This window comes from Chaetura pelagica, unplaced genomic scaffold, assembly GCF_000747805.2.
Source record: "Chaetura pelagica isolate M959 unplaced genomic scaffold, ChaPel_1.0 scaffold300, whole genome shotgun sequence".
Taxonomy (NCBI): domain Eukaryota; kingdom Metazoa; phylum Chordata; class Aves; order Apodiformes; family Apodidae; genus Chaetura; species Chaetura pelagica.
Genome location: NW_009951945.1, coordinates 1329047 through 1351232, shown reverse-complemented (window position 1 = coordinate 1351232; position 22186 = coordinate 1329047). Strand labels below are relative to the sequence as shown.

General features: G+C 43.5%; 1 protein-coding gene across 2 annotated transcripts in view; it reads left to right on the top strand.

Annotated features, from left to right (window-relative positions):
- The window catches only part of IKZF2 (IKAROS family zinc finger 2 (Helios)), a 109027-nt gene that overhangs the window by 56155 nt on the left and 30686 nt on the right, over positions 1-22186 (top strand). The window contains exons 3-4 of one of the 2 annotated variants that reach the window (XM_009996844.1): positions 4072-4338; positions 13801-13968. In XM_009996844.1, the coding sequence (XP_009995146.1) occupies positions 4072-4338; positions 13801-13968 (435 nt within the window). The remainder of the gene's footprint in view (positions 1-4071; positions 4339-13800; positions 13969-22186) is intronic. The other variant, XM_009996837.1, reaches the window with a different exon arrangement.

The following is a 22186-nucleotide window of genomic DNA, read 5'->3' as shown; positions in this document are numbered from 1 at the left end:
CCCCCCTCCCAATTTTGCATTTGAGGGACATAAAGTTCCATGACAGAGGATGAAATACTGGGAATATTTCTCTTAGGTGGATCTTCCAGCATCTGGTTTGTAACTAATTTGTGGGTGAAGGAAATATTTTGGTACTGAAAACTTGCCCAAATGTTGTTGAACAGGGAATTGCAGTTTAATTAGCACTTATGAGACATTAACAAAAATTGCATTCAGTTTGGCCACTCAGGATCAAGTGAGATTTGGGATCAGCTGGTTGGTACTCTGAGGGAAAAAAAAAAAAGAGGGAACAGTGCTGTGTGGTCTGGTGAATATGTGCCATTAGCTTTCCTGTTCATAGGTAGAAGCTTTTGTGGCTCCTCAACTTCTTCCCCCCTCCCACTAGATGTTGTGTTGGACTGGGAAAAAGTGGAAGGAACTTATATTAACTGGAGGGAAATGGTTTGAATATAAGTTCCTGTTGTCGAAGCAACTTGGATTACAGTTTATCCCTGCTACCTCTTTTGCTGTGATTTTTAGGAAAAGTGCCAAAAACTTTCAAAAATGTTTCCATTTACTTATTTATGCCTTGCTCTGCCAAGGAATGAGAGAGCCTGCCACTTTTAGCAAGTGTGTGAACAAGAAAGGCAAGGGAACCCAGGGTGAAATTTGACGTGGAGACTTGTGTACCATGCATGGTAGCCATAAACATCCCTCAAATAGTTCTTGTTGCTTTGCAGCAGGGTTTGTTATGCTCCCTAAGTTAGTGGCTGTAGATGAAAACAAAAACAGTGCCCTAAATGATGATACTTCCAAAGGCTGAACAGAGAAAACAAACTATATGCAATTGAAGTGCCTATTAGCATGCAGGCTGCCACACAAGCCTGATATATACACCAATATGATGTAAGGCAGTGGAGATGACCTGATTAGCAAAGCCCTCACAATGAGCTCTACTAGTGCTCCCCTCCTTGGAGACCTGAGACTAGTCCCAGCTGAAGGAAACCTTCCTGCAGCAACAAGAGCTAGTGGAGGCTTTCTGAGAAGGGCAACAATGGTGCTCTGGGTGAGGGAAGTGAGAAGACTTAACAGCCTGCCCAACTTTGCAGAATAGCTGGTGCATTTTGAAAGATGCCCCAGGAGTGACTTGGGCTCTGTGAATTGCGTTTGCAGGAGCTGTGGAGCACTGTGTGCTTGGGGAGGTTGCATTTCAGCAAGCAGTTGCTCCCTGTTGTTGGGCTCTCTATCCTGTTGGGTGAAAGCCAGCTTGCAGCAGGAAAAATGCTAGGGCAAGGTAAAGGAAGTGATCTTCCAGTTTGTAAGCTTTTGTAGCCTTGCTTTCATACCTGGTAATCAGGCAGAGGTCCACAGACTGAAATGGGAACTCAGTGGATTCCGCACTTCTTACAGTCAAGTGTTTATTATTCCAAGTCAGAGAAATAGAGACAAAAATGTTTGTATGTAAGATACAAGGCTTTCAATCTCCCTTGTGACTACATCTACATATAAACGATTGGTATGTTACTTTATGTGCTACTGTGCTTGAAGAGTGTGCAGGTTTGTGGCAGAAACCTGGGCTTTTAGGTGAGGAGCACAGGGCACTATTTCTGGCTCTACCTTCCTTAGCTACTTCTGTGGCCAAGTGTGTTAAACCCTTCCCCTGAAGACAGCCAACTTAATTCAGGCTTCATTCTCAGCCTTGCTGAATACCCCGAAAGGTTGCTCTTATCTGAGGGAACTGCCATTCCTTACGTCTGAGAGAGGGCTGCCCATAAATCATCCATGTGTGCTTTCCATGGGGCTCAACTTTCTCTCTGCCAGCCTGTGGAGTTGGCAGAGCTCCCAGTTTTCCTCCCTTCTGCTCAGCCCCTCCACCAAGAGTGTGTCCTCCTGGCCAAGAGGCCACCACGAGGGCTGTGCCAGCCACCATACCTTGGGCTCCACACAGGTGACAGGTGCCTTCCCATGGCTTCTCTTGGGGCAGGCCCCTTCTGCTCCCCATGCAAGCAGCCTCCTCTTGACCTGCATCTGCCTTGCTGAGGTGGTGCTGGTGGCCTCACAGAAGAAGCCGTTAAGAAAAATGTACCTTTTCCATTAGGAACGATTTGTGTTCACATAAAGTTTATGGCTTCTTTTCCATGGCCAGCAAGGCATTGCTCTCATCCGTGTGTTTCCCTGAGGGTGCCAGTGTGGAGCAGAGGGACATCCCTGGGTGATCTGTGCTCTTCCACCACGCTGGGTGTAGGTGGGGACAGCTGCCCTGTGCCCAGGTTGCTGCACCTGGGAACTGCTTGGGGCCACGTCACAGTCAAGCTCTCAGTCTTGTGCTGTTGTTTCTTTTTTTAAACAATAGATGCATCTCTGTGGCAACGAAAATATCAGTTCTCTTCTATAAATTAAGTGCTCAACTACTTAGCAGTGACAGACCCTTTTGGTGCTGGTGCCTGTGCTGGTTTTGTCTCCTGTGATCTGATCGAGCTGTGTCCTTGCTCTGGATGTGCTTTGCCCTAGCAATGCTTTCATTCCTTAGTTCCCATTAGTGCCTCCATGAATACTGGAAGATGTTTCAACAGTTTTATGATTAAAAAGCAACATCTTACTGTTGTTTGGTCTCTGGTGCCTTTGCCCTGGTCATTATGCTTTATCTACATCATCGCTGTTACCAGCAATGATGCAGAGTTGCAGCATCAACATTGGTCTCTGAACCTTGTGTTTTCTTTAACTGTAAATGCTGGGGAAGGAGGAGAAAGAGGCTGCAGGAGGAAGTTGAAGAAGCAGGTTTCATTCTTCTGACATTTCCAGGCTGGCTGTTTGATTCTGTGACACCTCACAGCGATCAGACACGTTTACTCAAAACTCTCTTAATGGGTTCCTAGGCAGAGGCCCCTTGGGGTGGCTGCTCTGAATCAGGCCTGGCCTGGGATTCAGAGATGCTGGCCAGGCCCAGGGCATGCATTTGCACTCCAGGTCCACTGCTGTCACCAGCACCTGTGCTGATGGCCTTAGTACAGAGGTCAAAGACTGCTTAGATATGAAGGCTGAATCACCTCCTTTTTAAAGCCCTCAGCAGGATCAAGGCTTAGGGAAGCAGGCACGTGGGCTGGCCTTCTGGCTGACAGTGTGGATGGAGAGTGTGAGACATGAAAATGGTGGTGTCTGGGGAGGAAACTATCCCTGCGCCAACACCCCTGCATGAAAAAGCCTGATGCATTCATTTTCTTTAAAGATTTGCTGGTCCCACAAGCTTTTGCTGGGTAGAGGAGGTTGATCCTGTGGCCTGAGGATCACAGAAACCAGCAGCGAGTCTGTCAGTCTAACCCAACAGATTAGAAAGATCTTCAACTGTGCTTATTTCACTTGCAAATAGAAAGAAGCCAGCAGTGTAGTTCTGGCTTCAGACTTATTTGCCTTGGTAGTGTCCTGTTGAGGTGAATCAGAAGATAGTAGCAAAAAAAGCACTGAAGTCTCATCCAGAGGTTGGTGTCCCCTCTGTCAGGAAAGCTGCCTGTGCAGGCAGGGTGATGTGGAGGTTACTGACACAGCCTGCAAGCCCTGGCTTCACCAGGGACCTTTGTTTGGAACAACCCTGCCTGAAAAGGGTGCTTCTGCCCATGAGCTGCGGCAGTTCTATCTTAGGGAACCATGTGTGGAGCACTGGGCTGGGGAGACCTGCAGGGAGCAGCTGTGGTGATGTCCTTTGCTCTTGGGGCTTGGGCCCCTTCAAAGGAAAGGGAGCTCCTGTGTTTCAAGCTGAGAAGCAGGAGGTTGGTTCTTTCTTAAGGCTGCTTGCATCTCTGCAGCTGTTGGTAGGTCTCTGGATCACACTGTGCCTCAGTTTCTAAGGTGTAAAATAGGGAGAGAACTAGGAACTTAAAAAAAAAAACAACCAAACCTTCAACAAAACAAGGCCTTGAAGAAAGATGCTGTTGGAACTTGGGGTGCCATCACCACCATGAGACCCTTATATTGCTTTAAGCTTCAAGGCTGGGCTTTAATAGTGATGATAGTAGAAATCTATAATATTAGCAGTTGGGAACTTAGTAAATACAAGTTTTTAATTTTTTTTTTCATTTTTATTTTTTTTTATTTCAGCAAATTCAGTAAAGCTAGAAATGCAAAGTGATGAGGAATGTGACAGGAAGCCCCTGAGTCAGGAAGATGAGATCAGGGCTCACGATGAAGGAAGCAGCCTGGAAGACCCCCTCACTGAGAGTCATGAGCTGGTGGATACCAGGAAGATCCAGGAGCTGTCGAGCGAGGGAGGAATCCGGCTTCCCAATGGTAAACTGAAATGTGACGTCTGTGGCATGGTTTGCATTGGGCCCAATGTGCTAATGGTACATAAAAGGAGCCACACTGGTAAGCAGCTGAAAGAAAACCTGGTGACTGCCCCTGGCATCTGATGTTGATGTTACCTGACAACTCTTCTCTCTTCCCTTTCCGTTCCCGGGGTAGCAGGAGTCTGGGGAGGGGCAAGGTGGGCTTCACTGGTTCAGTTCTCTGCCTGTTGCCCAGTTTGCTGGTGGTGCTGTGTTTCTGGCAAGCCTGGTGGGGTGACCTTGACATTGATTTGCAGCATTTGGTTCTTAAAAAACAGCACAAAAGTTTGTATAATTGCCTTTTTAACCGTTCTTGACTAGTGTTCAGAGTAGTTGTTGGCATGGGGGGTGTGTGTGTGTTTTCGTGTGTGTGCGTGCATGTGCGAGGCTTTTGAACCTTTCTGGGGGGTCTTGGATGGTCTTCCTTAGGAAGTTCTCACAAGTGGAATATGCCAGCCACTTTCTAGGGGTCTCCAGCCTCCTTTGCAAGTGGCTGGGCATGATGCCAGTGACCTGGGAAACCTGGAATTCCCAAACCCTGCACGGGACACTCATTACCAGGATGATTCTGATGCCAGAGTGGGCCTTGCTGCTTGCTGCATGACAGCTCCATCAGGGAAACCTTGCCTGAACTGCTGTCCTGGGCTAGCATTTGGCTTCCCCACCAGCCAGTTACCCTTTTTGTGGCACCTTTCCATGCTTGCACTCTGCTAGAACTGTTTTTTGAGTGCTGCTATTTGGAGACCAAAGCAGCAAACTAGGCTTCCAGATTGAAGAATTCAAGAGTCAGACAAAAAAACCTTTGCAAAATGCTGAATGATTGGATCTTTTGGTCCTGAAATGTGAGACCTCAAGTTCAAAACAGGAAATTTCAGAGTAGTTTTGACTAATATGACAAACTGGTGTGCCCAAGAGACTAGTACTCACTTGCCTGTGCTGCTTCTCAGGTGGGAGTGACAGTTACCTCCAACAGGATAAAAGTCCAGATGGTGCTAGCAGACAACACCTTCTGGCCTTGCAGAGGTCTACCAGGCAGAGCCTTTGATTTAAAAAAATAATAAAGTACTTAAACTTGTGCTTGACTTTTATGAGCTTTAAAGACATGTAAGTCACCTGAAATACTGCAATATATGCTTAAGTTAGACACTTCAGTCTCCTGAAAGCTAAGCACACGTTTCTGTGTTGGAGCCTCAGTGGGTGTTTATTTGTCATATTTTTTGGAAAAAATGAAACCAGTTTTGTTTTTGTCTTTATTATTTAACAAGTGAGAGACTCACACTGACTAGGAGATACCTGTTAAGACACAAAAGGTCAAATAGGAAAGACTTTGTGTAATTCTTTTGTAAACTTGTTACTCTGCAGTCAACTAGTGTCTCCTTGATGGGAAAGAAAGCAATGAATTCCTGTACAGAGGAATAATAAATACATATTACCTAGTTAATGCCCTGTATATAAGTTGTATTGATATTAACGTAACAGAAATGTAAAATGCAAATCGTTGCAATATTGTTTATGATGCAGTCATGATTTTAGAGAGCAGTTATGACAGGGTGAAAGCATTAGCTGGAGAACTGCAATCTTGATGAACAATTTGACATGCTGTGACTAGAAGAGGGAAAGAGAACAGAGGAGGCACCAGACTCAGTCCCCAGCTCTCAGCCTCCCTGGGAGGTTTCACTGGCGCTCACACATCTCAGCATATGCATTGTAGGTGCATTGGAGTCCACGTATTTGAACTTGAGCAGCTAAACTAGACCTGCTATAATTAGATTGAGGTACTTAATTAAACGGTCTGCATATTACTTTTTTTCAGATACTGAGTAGCTAGCACATCTTTTGAGTACAGACGAGCTGCCTTTTTCATGTTGAAGAAGACATGGGAATGGAAAGGGAAGACACCCGAGTCTGGTCAGCGCGTAGGCAGGAGGGCTCTGTGCGGGTGCTGGGGTAGGAGTTGCATAACTGGTAGCTTTTTCCTTCAGGCTACTGCTGGTTCCTCGGAGAGCTCTGACTCTTTTCCCATCTTGAGCAGAGGAGCTGTGATGTAATGCTCTATACAGATGATTTCAAGCATATAGAAATGGCCTTCCTTTTAACGTGCAGCTCCGTGCTCTGCTCTCAATAAACCAGTCGGCAAATTTTGTGGGGGGTTCCCCCCTCCTCCCTACTTAGTTTGTTTTTTAATACATGCTGCTGCTTCAACTGTCCACAACAGAAGAAGTTTGCTTGGATTTCCACATCCTTGATTTGGGGGCTTATTTTTAACCTACTGGTTTCTGTCTTTCCAAGTGCAGTGTTTTAAAATGTCTTGCCACTTCCTCAGCAGCTGGATGCGATGGGTTGGCCCCAGCTCTGGAATGAGCCCCGACCTGTGGGCAGTCTGGTTTTGCAGCCCAAGGGGGAAGGGTGGTGGGAAAGGAGGTTGTCCCTAGTGAGTGGAAACGGATGATATTCTTTATCAGCTCATGCATCTGGCATGTAAACCCTTACCTCTCAGAGCCAATTTAAGCATGTTTTGGGAGCTGAATCCCGCCTCACTCTCCACTTGATCTGTACACAACCATAGCATGGTCTGGCCAGTTGTTTGCACTGGCGAAAACTGAAGTCCTTTTCCCTTCCCAAGAAACCTGTCAGCATTCTATGTAAATCACACAAAATGCTGTGGTCCACAGTAGGGGCTGTAATTTGCATGCGTGTTGGGACAGAGAGTGTGGCTTTCCTTACAGCAGGGACCCAGGCTTTGTGAGAAGCTGTGCCCCCTGTGGCTTTGGCTGTGTTACACACAGAAAGGGGCACAGTTTTCTCCAGCCACTATTCATCCTTTCCTGAGGAGCAGTTGTCTCCCTTGCCACATGATGCTAGTTCAGTCAAACAGATACAGGGATGGGGAAGACAAACTGAGCCATGGATGGGGCCAGATGAGATGAGCTCAGTGCCTGATCTCTCAGCTTCGTGTTCTGGAGCTTCTGATTCCTCTGATGCTCCAGTTGCCCCTTCCCATGAAAGACCAAGCTGGGGATTCCACATTCATCCTTTAGATCTGTACAAGCTCTGTCACGGAGCTCTTGGCGTCGCTCATCTGATACCACCAAGCACATTTCTCTGAAACACTGGGAACTCTGAAGATTTTTTTATCATCTGCATGGACATCAGGAGAAGGCCTTCCTATTTATTTGTCATCACTGACAGAAAATAAATAAAACACCCCATGTGGGAATTGTGTGATGCCCTCTCCCTGCTTTGGTGAGCAGGGTAACCCCCCCAACCTTCCCTCACGTGCCACCTCCTCGTGTCAGAAAAATAGCATGTCAGGTTTGATTTATTTTCCTCTTTTCCCATGCTATCTTCTTTTGAGCCAAGTTTCATATTCCACATCACATGCCTTGAGTTGCAGCATCTTTATCAGAGATTTTTGTTACTGTAGGAGATGACTGGTCACATAATACTGCCACTGGATACACCAGGGGCTTGTACTTGAGGGTGTTGAGGCAAAGGGAGAGGAAGAAGATAAGGTCAATAATCCAATTTGTCTGAGGTAATGAAAAGGAACCCCGGTGATTTCTCACCTGTTTAAGCTTTCTGCTGGTAGCCCTGAATTAAGATTTCCTTGCTCCTTGTTTTTTTGATAGGGCAGAAACTATTTGCTGGTGCCTCTGTGATCTGTGAGGTTCTCCCTTGAGCTGTGAATTATGAATTGTCCCCACCCTAGCATCCCATTTTTAGCTAATCCACTGCTGGATTCTGAAACACCTGATTTCTAAGGGAGAGTAGGGATCATCCTCATGATTTTAAGCACTCCCAGAAGTGAAGTGGTTTCTCTGTGGATGCAGCAGGACAGGAGCAGAGCAAAGTTGGGTCCCTGGGCACAGGGCACAACACAGCAGGGATAGAATTCTTACTCCCTTCAATTTTTGGGCTTGTTTTCAGTCTTCTTTGGTGTTCTAATTGCAGGAAGATCTCACATCTTTGTTCACACTTTATGTGCATTTTAGTACCATCAAGTCAGTGAAATGAGATACATTATGTGCCCATGAGGAAAATCCTCAAGTTCTACTCTAGCATCCATAGCTTGAAAATTGAACAAGATTCAACAGTGGCACTCTGAATGCCATTTAATTTTGTTTTTTCTCATGCAGAGTTCAAGTTTTTGGGACACAGTGAGAGTGAGGAAAAACCCAATCGTGCTGTTCAGCGTGAAAGATTTCTGTGCCTAAAGCAGCCAACCAGGAACAAATTGATACAAATGATCATATCAACACATTACAATTAACTCCATTGGGCTGCCTGCCTTATTCTTCTACTAGAAAGGTTTTACTTGGCTTAATTTAGAACTTAGAGCAGGCTCCTAATATGTAATATGAATCAATTTGCCACTGGATCAAACATGGGATGGCCAAATTTCTACAAGTGATGATTTCTTAGGTTCCTAAACCTGAGTTTCCCAGAGGTCTCATTTTCTACTTAAGCCTAAGGAAGGAGAACTTGTATTATTAATTTATTTAATTGTTCCCTGCATAAAGATTTACTTTACTCATAGTACTCAGTGGCTGAACTCCTCTGATATTTTTACCAGTTAACTTAATGGAATTTAGTCTCTTAAGAATATGGCCATAAATCTGTGTACAGAGGACCCTTGGAAATCACCCAGGATTTCCCAGGAATTTTTCATGAGATACTTGTCCCTTCTGTTTTATCATAAACTTCCCTACCTGGAAGTAGGTGTTTTTTCCCAACCCAAAAAGCCCAGTGAGATCAGTGATTGCAAGTGATGTGCAGCTCCCTAATCTGAATCAGAGAGCAGAGCAGTAGGTCTGGAGACCTGAAGGTCCCCAGAATAACAAATACAGAAATGCAGCAAATCTGCTCTGTCTTTCACTTGGGCAAAGGCAGGTTGCAACTCTGTGCCTGTCAGGGTGTTGGTGGAGCAGCTGGTATTTCATTTGTGCTCCTGGGATGGAGCAGTTGCAGCATCTGATGAAACATGAGCAGTGTTTCATTTTAATCAAGTATTAAGAAAAAGCCTGCTATGAAAGAGTGAAAATCAATATTATTAGCATGAGCAAGTATTTGCTGATGGCAGCCTGGGTGCAGTTACTTTGCATTAAGAGGTTAAAAAAATAATACTGCTGGAGAAGTATCTGAGCCATCCTTTGCATATCAAAAGTGTGTGGCAAACAGAAAAGATACACGTTTAGCTAGGAGAGATGTTAAATGCAGTCCCACTGGACCCAGTTCTTCTATGTAGAAGGGCTCTGTCCTGGCTTTCCTTATTATTTTGAACAGAGTTTGAAACCAGCAGGTTTTTTAAAAATTAAAATATTAAACATGGACATGAAGGGACTTGAACAGCACAGTAGGAATAACCAGGCCTCACTGTAAATGAGAACTAGTGCATGATTTTGTGTCGCTCTGTTGGTTTTCGAAGGGACTAAAGTTACCAGCTAAAAGATATGAAAAAAAGTCAAAGTCTCCTTGATTTGTGGGGTCCTCGCAGGCTCTTTGTCTTCAGTTAATTTTTTTTGTTTTGCTGAAGAAAATATCAGTGCTGCATTTTTGCACAGGGGTGAGATTCGAAGAAGGGTAACTCATACTGAAACTTCTGCGCAGCACTTCCGTGCTGAGGCAGTAACAGGAGAATTGTTGTGCAGGGAAGCTTCCAATTAAGCAGAAAAATGATCTTGTTTGCTTTTTGAAATAACTTTTGTCATATATATATATGGTAAAATATTGAGGCTATTGGTAATCAGTTCATTCAGCTGGTTTCAGGTTCTATCAGTCAGCCAGAGTTCCTAGCTGGTGCTATGAAGTTTCCAGCCAGCTGCCATATATTAAAGATACTTAAGAAAGTTAATAATGCTAATAATCCTGCGTCCATTGGTCCTCTGCACCTTTCATCTTAGTATTTGTTTGCACAGCAGCAGGTTAACTTGTGTACATTAGATACTGCTGTGGTTAAAGAGCAGTAATATTTCATGATTATTATTTTTCCTGGAGGAGATTTAGCTGTGATGGATGCATGTTAAACAATGAGCTGTGAAGTTTCAGCAGTGCTTTAGATGTAAATATTTGAAATTGGACCTTTTAATTAATAATTTATGTAACTGTAGGATGATAAAACCCCATGGATTGATTGATTTATGTGATTATCAGGGCTGTTTCCCTGGCACAATCCCCTCTTACTAAGCCTTTAGGAAAGGTAATACTTAGTAGGTCTGGCTTACCTTGTCTTGTCCATTCCTGAAGTAACTTTAGATAATTAAATTCCATGCACTGGAGAGCATGGCTTTCTAGGCATTCTTGGTTTTGTCTGGCTTTAGATCTTAAATCCAGAGTTGTAAAGAAACTTTTTTGGAGGGGTTAAGCTTTTCTTCTGCCTGTCCCCGCTCACAAAGTATTTTTTTCTTCTTTTTTTTAATCACTAAAGTTTGAGGGGTTTCTGCCCTGGTTTAACTCTAAAATAGAGAAAAGATTTAATACTTAGAGTAGATTAAAAATATTTTGCAGATACATTGCAGGCACATAGTTTCCAGTGCTGGAAAGCAAAATGCTTGCTTAATCGTCTTCCAGTACCTGTTCTTTTTAAAAGGTGTTCTTATTTCAATAAAAGGAAAATAAGTATTTTGAGTCAAATGGTAAATACAGAGGTATAAATGGTAGAAAACACACTGTGCTTAGAATTGTCATTAGCCTGTTGTATGTCGCCTGTTTTAACAGGTCCAGAGTTTTTAGTATGTGCTGCCATCACCCCCAAAGATAAGAAAAGATTTTAAACACAGGGACTGTCATGTAGAGAGAAAACAAAAGGTATTTAAAGTGGACGTTTAGGTTGATTAATTTCAGCTTATGGATAACAACTTCTAGTTTTCACAGACAAGGAAGATAAGTGAATCAGGGTGTAAAGGTTGTTAAATTGCAATGAGGGAATGAATGATAATAGGGGAGAACTGCTTAAAAACCTCCTAGGAAGAAATCATTGAAAAACAATCTTCTCAAGGCAATCAGTGACAAAGAAGGCTGGTTTGCTAGTGTCTAGAGTGGACATCTGACAGCAGAGTTCTTGGATAAACAGCAGAATCCTCTTATTATTCAGTGTTTACTTTTTTGGTGCACCCTTCCATTGGAGAATGGTCTCTCAGATGAGCTGTGCTAAATGTAAAAGCTGCTGATCAATCAGGCGCGAAGGTGTGACTAAAATTAACAGTCATCCCACAAGCCTGCAGCTTAAACAAGGAGCAGGAATCAAACGATTGGACAAAAGTATAACAAACAGATCAAAGCAGTTATTTACCCAGTGTTAAGCCAGTAGGAAAAATGAATTTGTGCTGGCTTTAAATAGATAGGTTATTTAAGGTAAAATGTGCTATTGTAGCAGATTCTGTCTGTTGCAAGAGAAGAGTAGACGGTTAGTGACTTTGTGGTGACAGTTTTTATGCCATCTTTGCTACTGAACTGCAGTGCAGTGACTATTGGAATTGTTGACCAAAAGCTTTTCAGCTTCTCTTCAGCTGGCAGTTGATTGAGGAATCATGTCTGCTCGTATGTGGCCTCCAAAATATCAGAGATGAGTGATGTAGATCAAGCGCATTAACTGCATAGCTTTCAATACAGCAGGAGTAGAAGGAAAGACTTTACACGTGGTAAGAAACTCACCACCTTCTTTTGTGTTGTCATCCTGAAACTGAAGCTGTCATTCCTGAATACTGAGAAACATGTCAAAGGAAGGGGTTTTGCCTGTTTTCTCAGACAGTGAAAGCAAAACAGAACTAAAAAAAAAACCCACCTATATATTTTTCTCCTGCAATCTCTTTACATATCTCCGTTATGGACATTTTGAAATGATATAAAAGAAGATAATGGCTAATCAGATCCTTTAAGTACAGTGTGGGAGTTCAAAAGGGAAGCCACAAACTCTTTATCAATTCCAATCAGCTCGTGTTGAGTGTATTGGAAGATGAACTTTGTGCCCTGATTTTTTAAAATAGTTATTCTTGGCAAGATGTAGGAACCTTAGTATTTTCTTCAGTGCATCTGCAGGTGTTTCAGATGTAATTTCCAGCTCACACAGATGTATGGCATCTCCATGGCTCACCTGCCTCCTGCTCCCCTCCATGCAGGACTGTAATGCTGGCAGTGATTTCAACTGCAGAAACAAGAACTGCTTGTGGACATCTTGAAGAGGTCTCTTCTCCCCTCTCTTTCCGTGTGAATCAACAGGCACATGTTACACTAGACACCCAAACTACTTGGGGAAAAAAAAACAGAAAAGTGGTTTGGTCCAGCAAGGGAGCAATCCTTTTAAAGCAATTGAAAAAGTCTTTGGAGAGATGTGACAGATCAGAGAACACATTTGTTGTTTTTCCTGAGAACTCTGCTTTGAGCTAGTGAAGTCAACCTCAAAGTCCCACCAGGCATTGACTCCATCATAGGTGATAAGCTGGAAAAGTTAATGAGACTGCATTCATCTGAAATCTGGTGCTCAAGACCCTGTTGCACTGGGGCACTAGCAGGAAAACATTTCAGCCTCTAGAGCCCAGCTGCAATGAAGGGTGCAGGCAAGTGGCCAGCATGGGATGTGCTTGTACCCCGTTGATTTGCACTGTACCCACTGGGACATGAGTAGATGAGTGGAGCTGACTGCCTGCCCAGGAATGCTGGAACAGGCTGAGTGTCCTCAACAAATGTTGACAGAGAGTATGGTTTTGATAATACTACACAAAAGTTGTCTGAGTTTGCCAGGGTTTTCCTCTAAATAATTATTTTAATTTTTTTTTAGAAAGTATGTTTTATGGGCCCAGTCTCCACTGTCCAGGGCAAATAAGGTTTAACATCAAAATAAGTTTGGGTGTGTATGTGTGTGAATGCATGGGGTGAAGGGAGAGAGTAAGATATCAAGTCGCTGTTAACCTTTTTATTTTCTTTTCAGTTCATTTTATTTAGAGCACAGATTTGTTTGTTTCACAGTTTAATGATGTAAGATTCTTCTCCATCTTTGCTATTGCCCAAAGCTTGTGGGCCTGACCCTCACTTGCAGCAATTCTCCTCATACTGTTCTAGCAAGGCAAAGCAGCCTTCCAAAAGGGTTTTCACTTAAAGCATCGTGTAAGGAAAAGATGTGTTTTGAAGCAAAGACTTTATCATCTGACCAAGTCCAATTGTTATCATCAGTTCTCAACACTCATATAGAGCGATGCTAAAAATAAATGCAATCCCATAAATTCTAGACAACCATAATGATGGGTCTAAATTTTAAGCCGAACTCATCTTTTATAAAGGATAAAAACCTCTGAGGTGCAGAACTTTTAAGAAAATCAGGCTTTTAATTACCTCAATAGGAAAAAAAAGCCTCAAATCACAGCAAAAGGAACAGCCTCGGAGCTGGGCAGCTGCTGTGAGATGGTGGTGGTGGGGCCTGTACCTATGGAAGATGCCACTTGTTGCAAAGAGCAGGTTGGCACCTTCCCATGTTTTCTTGACAGCTCTCTCCCTTCCATTACCCTTCCAGGTGAACGCCCCTTCCACTGTAACCAATGTGGAGCTTCTTTTACCCAAAAGGGGAATCTGCTGAGGCACATCAAGTTGCACTCTGGGGAGAAACCGTTCAAATGTCCTTTCTGCAGCTACGCCTGCCGGCGGAGGGACGCCCTCACAGGACACCTCAGGACGCACTCTGGTGAGCCCACCTTGTCCTCCCTCCTGTGTTTTTTCCTTCATGGTTACCCTTCCAGTGAAGCAGGCTGTGAAAATAGCTCAATGTGCCCGGTATCTGCACCATCCTCTTGAGAGAGCAGAGCTCTGAGCTTTTGGGAAAGCCTTGATGTGAATCAGAAAAGTTGTGGTTCGGCCACACCTCTCCTTTTGTGTAACTGAGCTCCTCTGCTGATGCTATCTGTTTCCCTTTGAATGTCTCCTTGGGTGGATCCAGGCTTCACTGGCAGATTGTTTTGACACTCTGAGCCCCAAAGTGGCTGTGAAATTCCAAAGACCTCCAAGAGGAACTGTATGCTCTTGGGAGCCTGCTTTGCAGTTCCTACCCGTTTCTTCATCTAATAGATGCCATATGCTGGTGGAGTTCATACTTGTTCATCTTGCAAAGACCTCTTGTTGCGCTTCTGATGCTGTTACATCTTTCTGTCAAGTACCAATGGATGGCAGGCCTGGAGCAGAAGGTGGTGGAGAGGGATTGGGTTTGCCTTGCCTTGCTGCTTGGTAGTATCATGTCTGTATCAGGTCGACTTGATACAGTTTCTTGAAATGTACTAAAGAAATACCCATCTGCACCTTAGGAGTCACATTCCTACCCCTGCTGCTTCTAGTCCCTGCACACTAGACCAAGGGGCCACATTCTGCCCACTTACTTGTGTAGGACTCTTGAGTAGCATCTGAATTTGATGCTTTTTTTTATCTCCTAGGATGTTCAACTCTTGTGTCCAGGCTGTTTCTAAGAGGTTGTTTTTCATTGTCGAATGAGCAGAGATAATTGGACTGGTTACAAGTGACAGCAGTACAGATGAACTTTTTTGAGGTGTTAGCAAATGTGTGACTGCTGAAACACAGTGGTTGAAGTGCAGCCACAGGCAGAAACTCTGCATGAGAGGATGGAATCAGGGAGCCTGACTCTTGACAAGCATTTCATCTGCAGGATCAGCCTCACTTCAGCAGGCATTTCTGTTTTACAAGCATTAAGTTGGTCTTAAGATGCAAGAGTTGCATTGACATTTCCAAGAATCAGAAAGGCCAAGCTAGTAAGCTGCTCCAGGTAGACTTTGGAGCAAGCAGAAGGGTGTTTCGATGCAAATGTCCTGGAAAGCAGGAGCTTCCAAGGGAGTGCCAGTGTGGGACTCTGCTGAGAGAGAATTGCTTGAGGGTTGGCAGCCAAGAGGATCTGATCTGCAAGTCAGAAGGGAAAATGTTTGTGGCACCCTGAGGTGCAATTCTTTCACATCTGACCATAACCATCCTTTCAATTGGAACTTTAGTCAAAAAGAAAACATGATCAAAACATTGACAATGAAAAGAAGAAGGGAGTTGTGACATAAAATAACCCACATGACCAAACATGGACACTGCGGTTGTTTTCATAATATGAATATAGATTTTGTTACCTAGATACAGCCATTGATAGAGGTTGGTTGCTCTTCCTGTGTGAAGAGCACATGGCTGATGTTTCTGCTTTTTGCAGGAGGATGAGATGTGAGGGGAAGGCACTGAAGCTGCTCAGGCTCACGACTTCCCCTGGAGCTCCTTCCCTGTCTGACTTCACTGTGTTCAGTTGTTCTTGATTTGAAATTGTGTGTTTGGTTTTCAGTGGATGAAGTGTCACATCTCTAAGCAGCTACAACAGTTTTGAGCAGAGGGCCAGCAGGAACAGACAGGTGCTCCCCTGATAATCTCCAAGACTAGAGTAGCACTCACAGTTGAGGAGTTAAAAATCCGGGATGTTGCCCGAAAACCTGGCACCCACTTCCATTGAAGGGGAGATGCTAGTCTGAACCTGAGGATGGAATTTGAGGTGTCTTTCTCTCCCTGTTGTCTAGACAAGCTTGGTTGTGAACCCAGGTTCATGGAGAAGGTGGGCAGATGTTCCCTAGAGAATTACAACAGTTTCTTGTCAGTGTAGTATACAAATAGTTTCTGCTTTAACAAAGCACACATCAAAGTCTGCAGGCAGACCCTGAAGGTGTAGCAAATGTAGTCAACTTCATTAAAGGTCTTTTTCCAACCTAAATGATTCTATGGATGCTTACATCTTCTGCTATTTGAGACCAGAAAATGGGATATTGTATAAAATATAGAAAGAAGAGGTTGAAAACTATTTTGAAATATGAGACTACAATTTGGTACCCTTAGTGTGTGAGTTGAGGTGGGTCTGAATATGTTTTGATATTGGTCAGAGGAAAGCACTTTAGATCAGATCCTCAGCTGATGTGGCTTGGAATTGCATCCCCAAAGGAAGTACTGCTGGTTTCTTTCTCTCCCTGTTGTCTAGACAAGCTTGGTTGTGAACCCAGGTTCATGGAGAAGGTGGGCAGATGTTCCCTAGAGAATTACAACAGTTTCTTGTCAGTGTAGTATACAAATAGTTTCTGCTTTAACAAAGCACACATCAAAGTCTGCAGGCAGACCCTGAAGGTGTAGCAAATGTAGTCAACTTCATTAAAGGTCTTTTTCCAACCTAAATGATTCTATGGATGCTTACATCTTCTGCTATTTGAGACCAGAAAATGGGATATTGTATAAAATATAGAAAGAAGAGGTTGAAAACTATTTTGAAATATGAGACTACAATTTGGTACCCTTAGTGTGTGAGTTGAGGTGGGTCTGAATATGTTTTGATATTGGTCAGAGGAAAGCACTTTAGATCAGATCCTCAGCTGATGTGGCTTGGAATTGCATCCCCAAAGGATGCACCAGCTGAGAATCTGGCACATGATTTCATAAAAAGCAAGAAGAATTTCCTTTTTTTTATGTTACATGTTCTTTTCCTCCTTAAATGAGACAGTGCTATTAATACACAAAATCCATTAAATTTTTTTCATTCTCAAGAAGGTTCTAAACTACTCATTTTTATGGAAGGCAGAGTATGCAAGAAAGGAATTGAAGAAAATTTTTAGATCTTTTTTCTTCCTCCTAGATAGTTTGATCTGTGAATTTGAAAGCACTTTGTTTGTGTCACCACTTAGTCAGTTACACCCTCTCACTACTGCCAGTTAGTCAATTTTTCCTGTGCTTAGTGCAGAGTTTTCATACAGTAAGACAGGAAAGGTGAAAAAATAAGGAAATGTAGTTGCAAACAGAAATTAGCAGAAGCATCTCAGAGATATTTGAAATAGCTGAAAATGCTGTTAACTTAAACAAAAATTAATCGGTGACAGCATTTTTAATTGCTTTTGATAGTTTTTTTGTTCACCTTTTTTAATAGTTTCCTATTTATTTGAAAGTGTTTCTGAGGATCACAATCCACATTTTGTCTTCCATTTTTGTACAGAATAATCTGTTTCTCTATAAGTGTTCCTAGGATGAGGGGTTAACAAGGTATTACTTTGCATCTGTAGTGTTGCTGCTTTTTAACCCTAAATAATTAAGGATTTATCTTGCAGTGATTTAGGCCTGCAATTATTTACCTTGTATTGATATCAGGAGTTCTGATGAACTTGGTGTCTGTATTTTCCTCCCACACACAGCTTCTTTGATTTCAGGAATATAATGATGCCTTCAGGACATCAGGAGGATAATGCCTGGGGAGAGATTCATGCACAGAATTACACTGAGAGTGGGCATGAGCCTCAAGGTTCCAGCAGGACTTTGAGATGTTGTTTTCAGCATTAACTCTATAATTCCACAGCACAGATAGAATACAGGGGAGGTGCCTGAGAGGGCTTGTAGGACATGAGTGTGGAGGCCTGCAACAAAATTTGGTGGCCCCCTCCTGCAGGATGCACTTGACAAAGCAGCAGAAATGGGTTTCACCTTGCCCAGCAAGGAAAAAGGAAAAAACATCCAGGCAAAGCCCATCTCCTGATGGCAATCACAGGGTACCTGCTGTCTCACCCTGAGAAGTACCCATCTTATCCAGCATCCCTGGAGTTGCACAAGGAGAAAGCAGAGATTAATTCTACTGTAGGCAATTAATGAACAAAACCCAGAAGTTTTAAGGAAAACAGTTGATCTGTTCGAATGATGTGATGTACCAATCCAACGCTGTTTTACCCAGAAAAGCCAGGCATCCCCAAATGGGCACATAAAATTAGCAGGTTGATGTTGGCATGAATTTTTTCTTTTATTTAAAAGGGAGCCAAGTCAGCCCTCCCCTCATAATGCTGTTGTCACCATAAATGCTTTGGTAGTTCTTAAAATGTCAAGGCTACAGTGATGAGCAATCTGGAAGAGCCCACAGAAAACATTAGTTCATTAGTTTTCAGAACAGGGCTTGGGCAGTAAGCCCTAAATGAGGGGTAGGATCAAGATTAAGGGGAAAACAAAACACAGCACAGGTTTTGATGAAGTGACAACCATCCATCCTTTGCAATAAGCAAGGACCATCTTGTGGGCACATAATTTCTGTGATTAAAAGACTGTCTTGTCATGCATACACACAAACGGGCCACACGAAGCCTTATCAGGCAACCTTAATTCTGGAATTTCCTGATTTTTCTCTTTTATCTTGGCAAGTTCACTAATGTTCCCTTACTGTGGGAGTATGTGAGTGGTGTTCGTATATGAAAGCAGTTTTACTGTTTATTTCTCCCTAAAAACTGGGTAGTCAGATCACTATTTTTTTCCTGTAACAAAAGCTTTTCCTCAGAATGCCTTTAAAATTTGCTTCCAAGCTACTTCTTTGCTGTTTAGAAAATGCTTTTCTCCTTTCCTGCTTTTAAAAAATATTTGCTTTTTCCTCTCCCTCTTCTCCCTGTGTTGTTTGTTGCTGCCCAGCTCTTCAATAGCACTGAACTAATGGCATGTTTTTATTTGCAAAAGAAAAGCAGCAAAGCATTTGTTTTGATAAGAAAGGCTTGGGCAAAAAACTCCCAAAAGCACCATAGTCGCAAACTATGTACAAGATAAAAGGCATGTATAATTAAAAAGGTAAATGCCTTTTCCTGGAAAGGTAGTTGAGTAACTGTTGCCATGCTTCTTGGTTTGCAAGACAGTCTATCTCATCTCTTCTTCCCCATCAGGACTTCCTTCTCAGCTCCTGCTGTGTGGCAGTGAGCCATTCGAGGTGTCCTACACACCTGCATGGCTGTTGTTGGCAGAACTGGTGTCCCTGCCCATGCAGGGGGGGTTGGAACTCCATGATCTTGAAGGTCCTTTCCAACTCCAAACCTTCTGTGATTCTGTGACCAGCTGTATCTGTGCAGAAGGAACCTGTCACGGTCCGAACCCAGTTTTGGGTCGAAGCTGCCTTATCTCGGGACACAATCACCTTGTTTGTTGACTCAGGACTTTCTGACACCAGTTATGTATATTCAGGATAGCCTTTTAGTTCCTTTGGTGGGTCTGTCCATGGCTGGGAGCCTGTTTGCTCCCACCCCATGTACCGATCAACGAGCTCTTCTCGGCAGCACACACACACAAACACAGGTGATGTGTTTAAAATACCACTTTACTGTGAAAGTTCTCAAAGTGTGTGTGTGGGGAAAAACTGGGTATGTAAAGGTAGCTGGTCAGTAAAGAGAGAAAAAGAAGAAAATACTATTGTAGTTTGGGGTAGAGAGAGCCCAAAGCCTTTCCTGTGTAGCCGAGGAGTCTGACGAGCTGTTTTCCTCCACCCCAGGTCTGGTGGCAAAGGGCCTGTGGTGGTCTCAGCCAGGGCTCCTTTCAGCTCCTTTTATTTTGTTTTCCTTCTCCTCTCTCTTTTGTCTTCTCTCTCCACTGTTCCAGCAGCAGCAGACAAGGAATGACCCACAAGGATCATCTTGGTGGGCCTGCAATCATGGCATTGCAGCCTTAGGCCACAGCACCCCAGCCTGTGCAGCTCCTGATGTAGTTCCAGACACAGCCCCCGGCCCTCTTAGTATTGCCGTCATTTCTCCTTTATTTTGTCTTTTCTGTTATGTCTCTATTACAGTCAGTTTCAGTGAGAGACATGCTTTTGCAGGCCAGTTCTCCACAGAACCTGCTGGTTCCTAGTTCTGATGACGTGCCTGACTCAATTCCTGTTTGGGAGACTCGTCCCAGCTGAGAGTGTCTCACTCCAGCTGAAAAATTGGATGAAAAACACAATGCTGAGCATGAAGTCCTGCCTGTGAAAAGCCAGTGAGAATTACTGAAACCGTGGCAAGGACAGTTATTAACAGTAATGAAGAGTCCATCTTTCAAACTGTTTTTTTTCATCTTGAAAAGACTTTTTCTGCTATTACCATCTCTGCTCTCTAAAGGCCCAGTATCTACTCTGCAACCATGTTTTTGAGGGTAGGAACATTATCATTAGAAGAATTTTGGGGTCCAAAATTCTTGTCACACTCTGAGCTTGACTGATTCAAACACATTGTGAATGGGAGAAAGAAAAATGAAATGTGAACAGGTAGGACACTGTGGAAAATGAAGCAAGTATGTGAAGAGGCAGGGGGTTATTTTGCATACAAATCCCAATTCTGCAAGCAGGCTAGCAAACAGCAGTTCCCTCCGTTGGGATGACCCCGTGGGCTTTTGCTCTGTTGATCTGATACTTAGAGTGGTGTTTAATCAGGCAGAGCTGCTCTTCCTCTCAGGTTTTCTGAAATTGTTTCAGTTAAAGTCAGTGAAATTAACCTAGTCACAAAACCATGTGGTGTTTTTCTTGTCAGACTCCAGGTACCAAAGTGTCCTTAGGACGTACACAACACTGCAGCAGCTCTGCTTTCTCATAAATGCTTCCAGCACCTAGAGGCCTTTGCTCTGTGTTGGAGTGTCTAAACTCTCTGCTATTCTGCTTTCCACATGGTCTGTGTGTGCATTTTTTGAAGGTAAGATCAAAATCTGTACAAGGGTAGGAGTTTGGAATGCCAGGTCTTTCATCCCTTAGGCATCCTTATGTCAAGTTTAATGATCTGCAGAGCCAGCTTGTATCCCATGCTTTGCTAAAGCCCCATCTGAACCTGGTTCTTGAGTGGTGGGGTCCTCTTCACCTCCAGAGCACTTCAGTGACAAGTATTAGTAGCAGCTATATAAAAAGATCATCTTTTATGCATTCAGAATTATCTCATTATACAAGCTTGGTCATGCTAAGCCTTTTCTACAGAGCCTAATTAACACCGAGAAACCATCTTTGATTTAAAGATGCTGTAGGATCCTGATCTTTCTAGAAAAATTACGTTTAGACTTAGTTTTCAGGGGAATCTGTGAAATGGTGTGGTTCCACCCAAAGTAATAGTGTTAACTTCTTGCTTGTAGGACTTCTAGAAGTCTCAAAATTCCATCCAAGTTCTTTCCTTCTTAACTGCAGTAGTTAAGGATCAATCTTTGGCTGTTCAACCTGCAAGATCTATTTCTGACAGATAAGACAGAGAAACAGGAGAAGAGGTACTGGCAAGCAAAAGTAGATGTGCTGTGTACCAGCCTCATGGATCTCTCTCTCTCTCTTAGGACTGATTTTTTTTTTTTTATTCCACTCCCCTTGTCTCCAAAGTGTGTAACTGAGCTGACAGGGAAGCAGATGCTCTGTGGCTCCTTGTTGCTCATAGTGCCCCAGTGTAAGCTGGAGGTGGCCTGTTCCTTCAGTGCTTGGAGGCTGCCTGTAAATGAGGATAGAGAGAGGCTCACCCAGCAATGAGAGACACCAACACCATGGGAGTATCCTCATTCTAAATATCAGTTCACAGCAAGATTACTAGGTGCTAAGATTTATCCTGGTATCTGTGATACAAGTCTTTTGCCTCCTGCTCTTTCTCTCTCGATGGAATGTGGCCTTGCTATGTCTCTGCCACCTGCAGGTCTACCAGCAAATCCTCTGTTCTTCAGCAGAGAGAAGGGGACAGAAGGTCTGGAGGGGAGGTTTGCACCATCACTTCCTATCCCTGATCATTCAAGATTCTTCTCCTCAATGAGACAGTGTGGCAGAATTGTGTGTTTGGTGTCATGTAAAGTCTTGGGAGCCTTGGCAAGGAACAGGTTGATGTTAAGGCAGGAGGTCCTGCCTCCCAAAATGGGGAAGAGTGCTAATGCCCCAACACTGCCTCTTCAACACAAGTGAGTTTCCCCAGGCCAGACCTCAGATCTGCAGTGCAACAAGGCACTCACCAGGATGGGATGGGATGTCCATTGCCCCGTTCTTCAGAGCTCCTGAACCTGTGTTACCTCATCCAGAAGGTCAGGCAGGACCACATTATTTAGGGCCAACAAAGTCCTTTTTCAACAGCATCATTGTGTTCTGGGTTTCTCATGGGATCATCCCTCATTCATTTTTACTA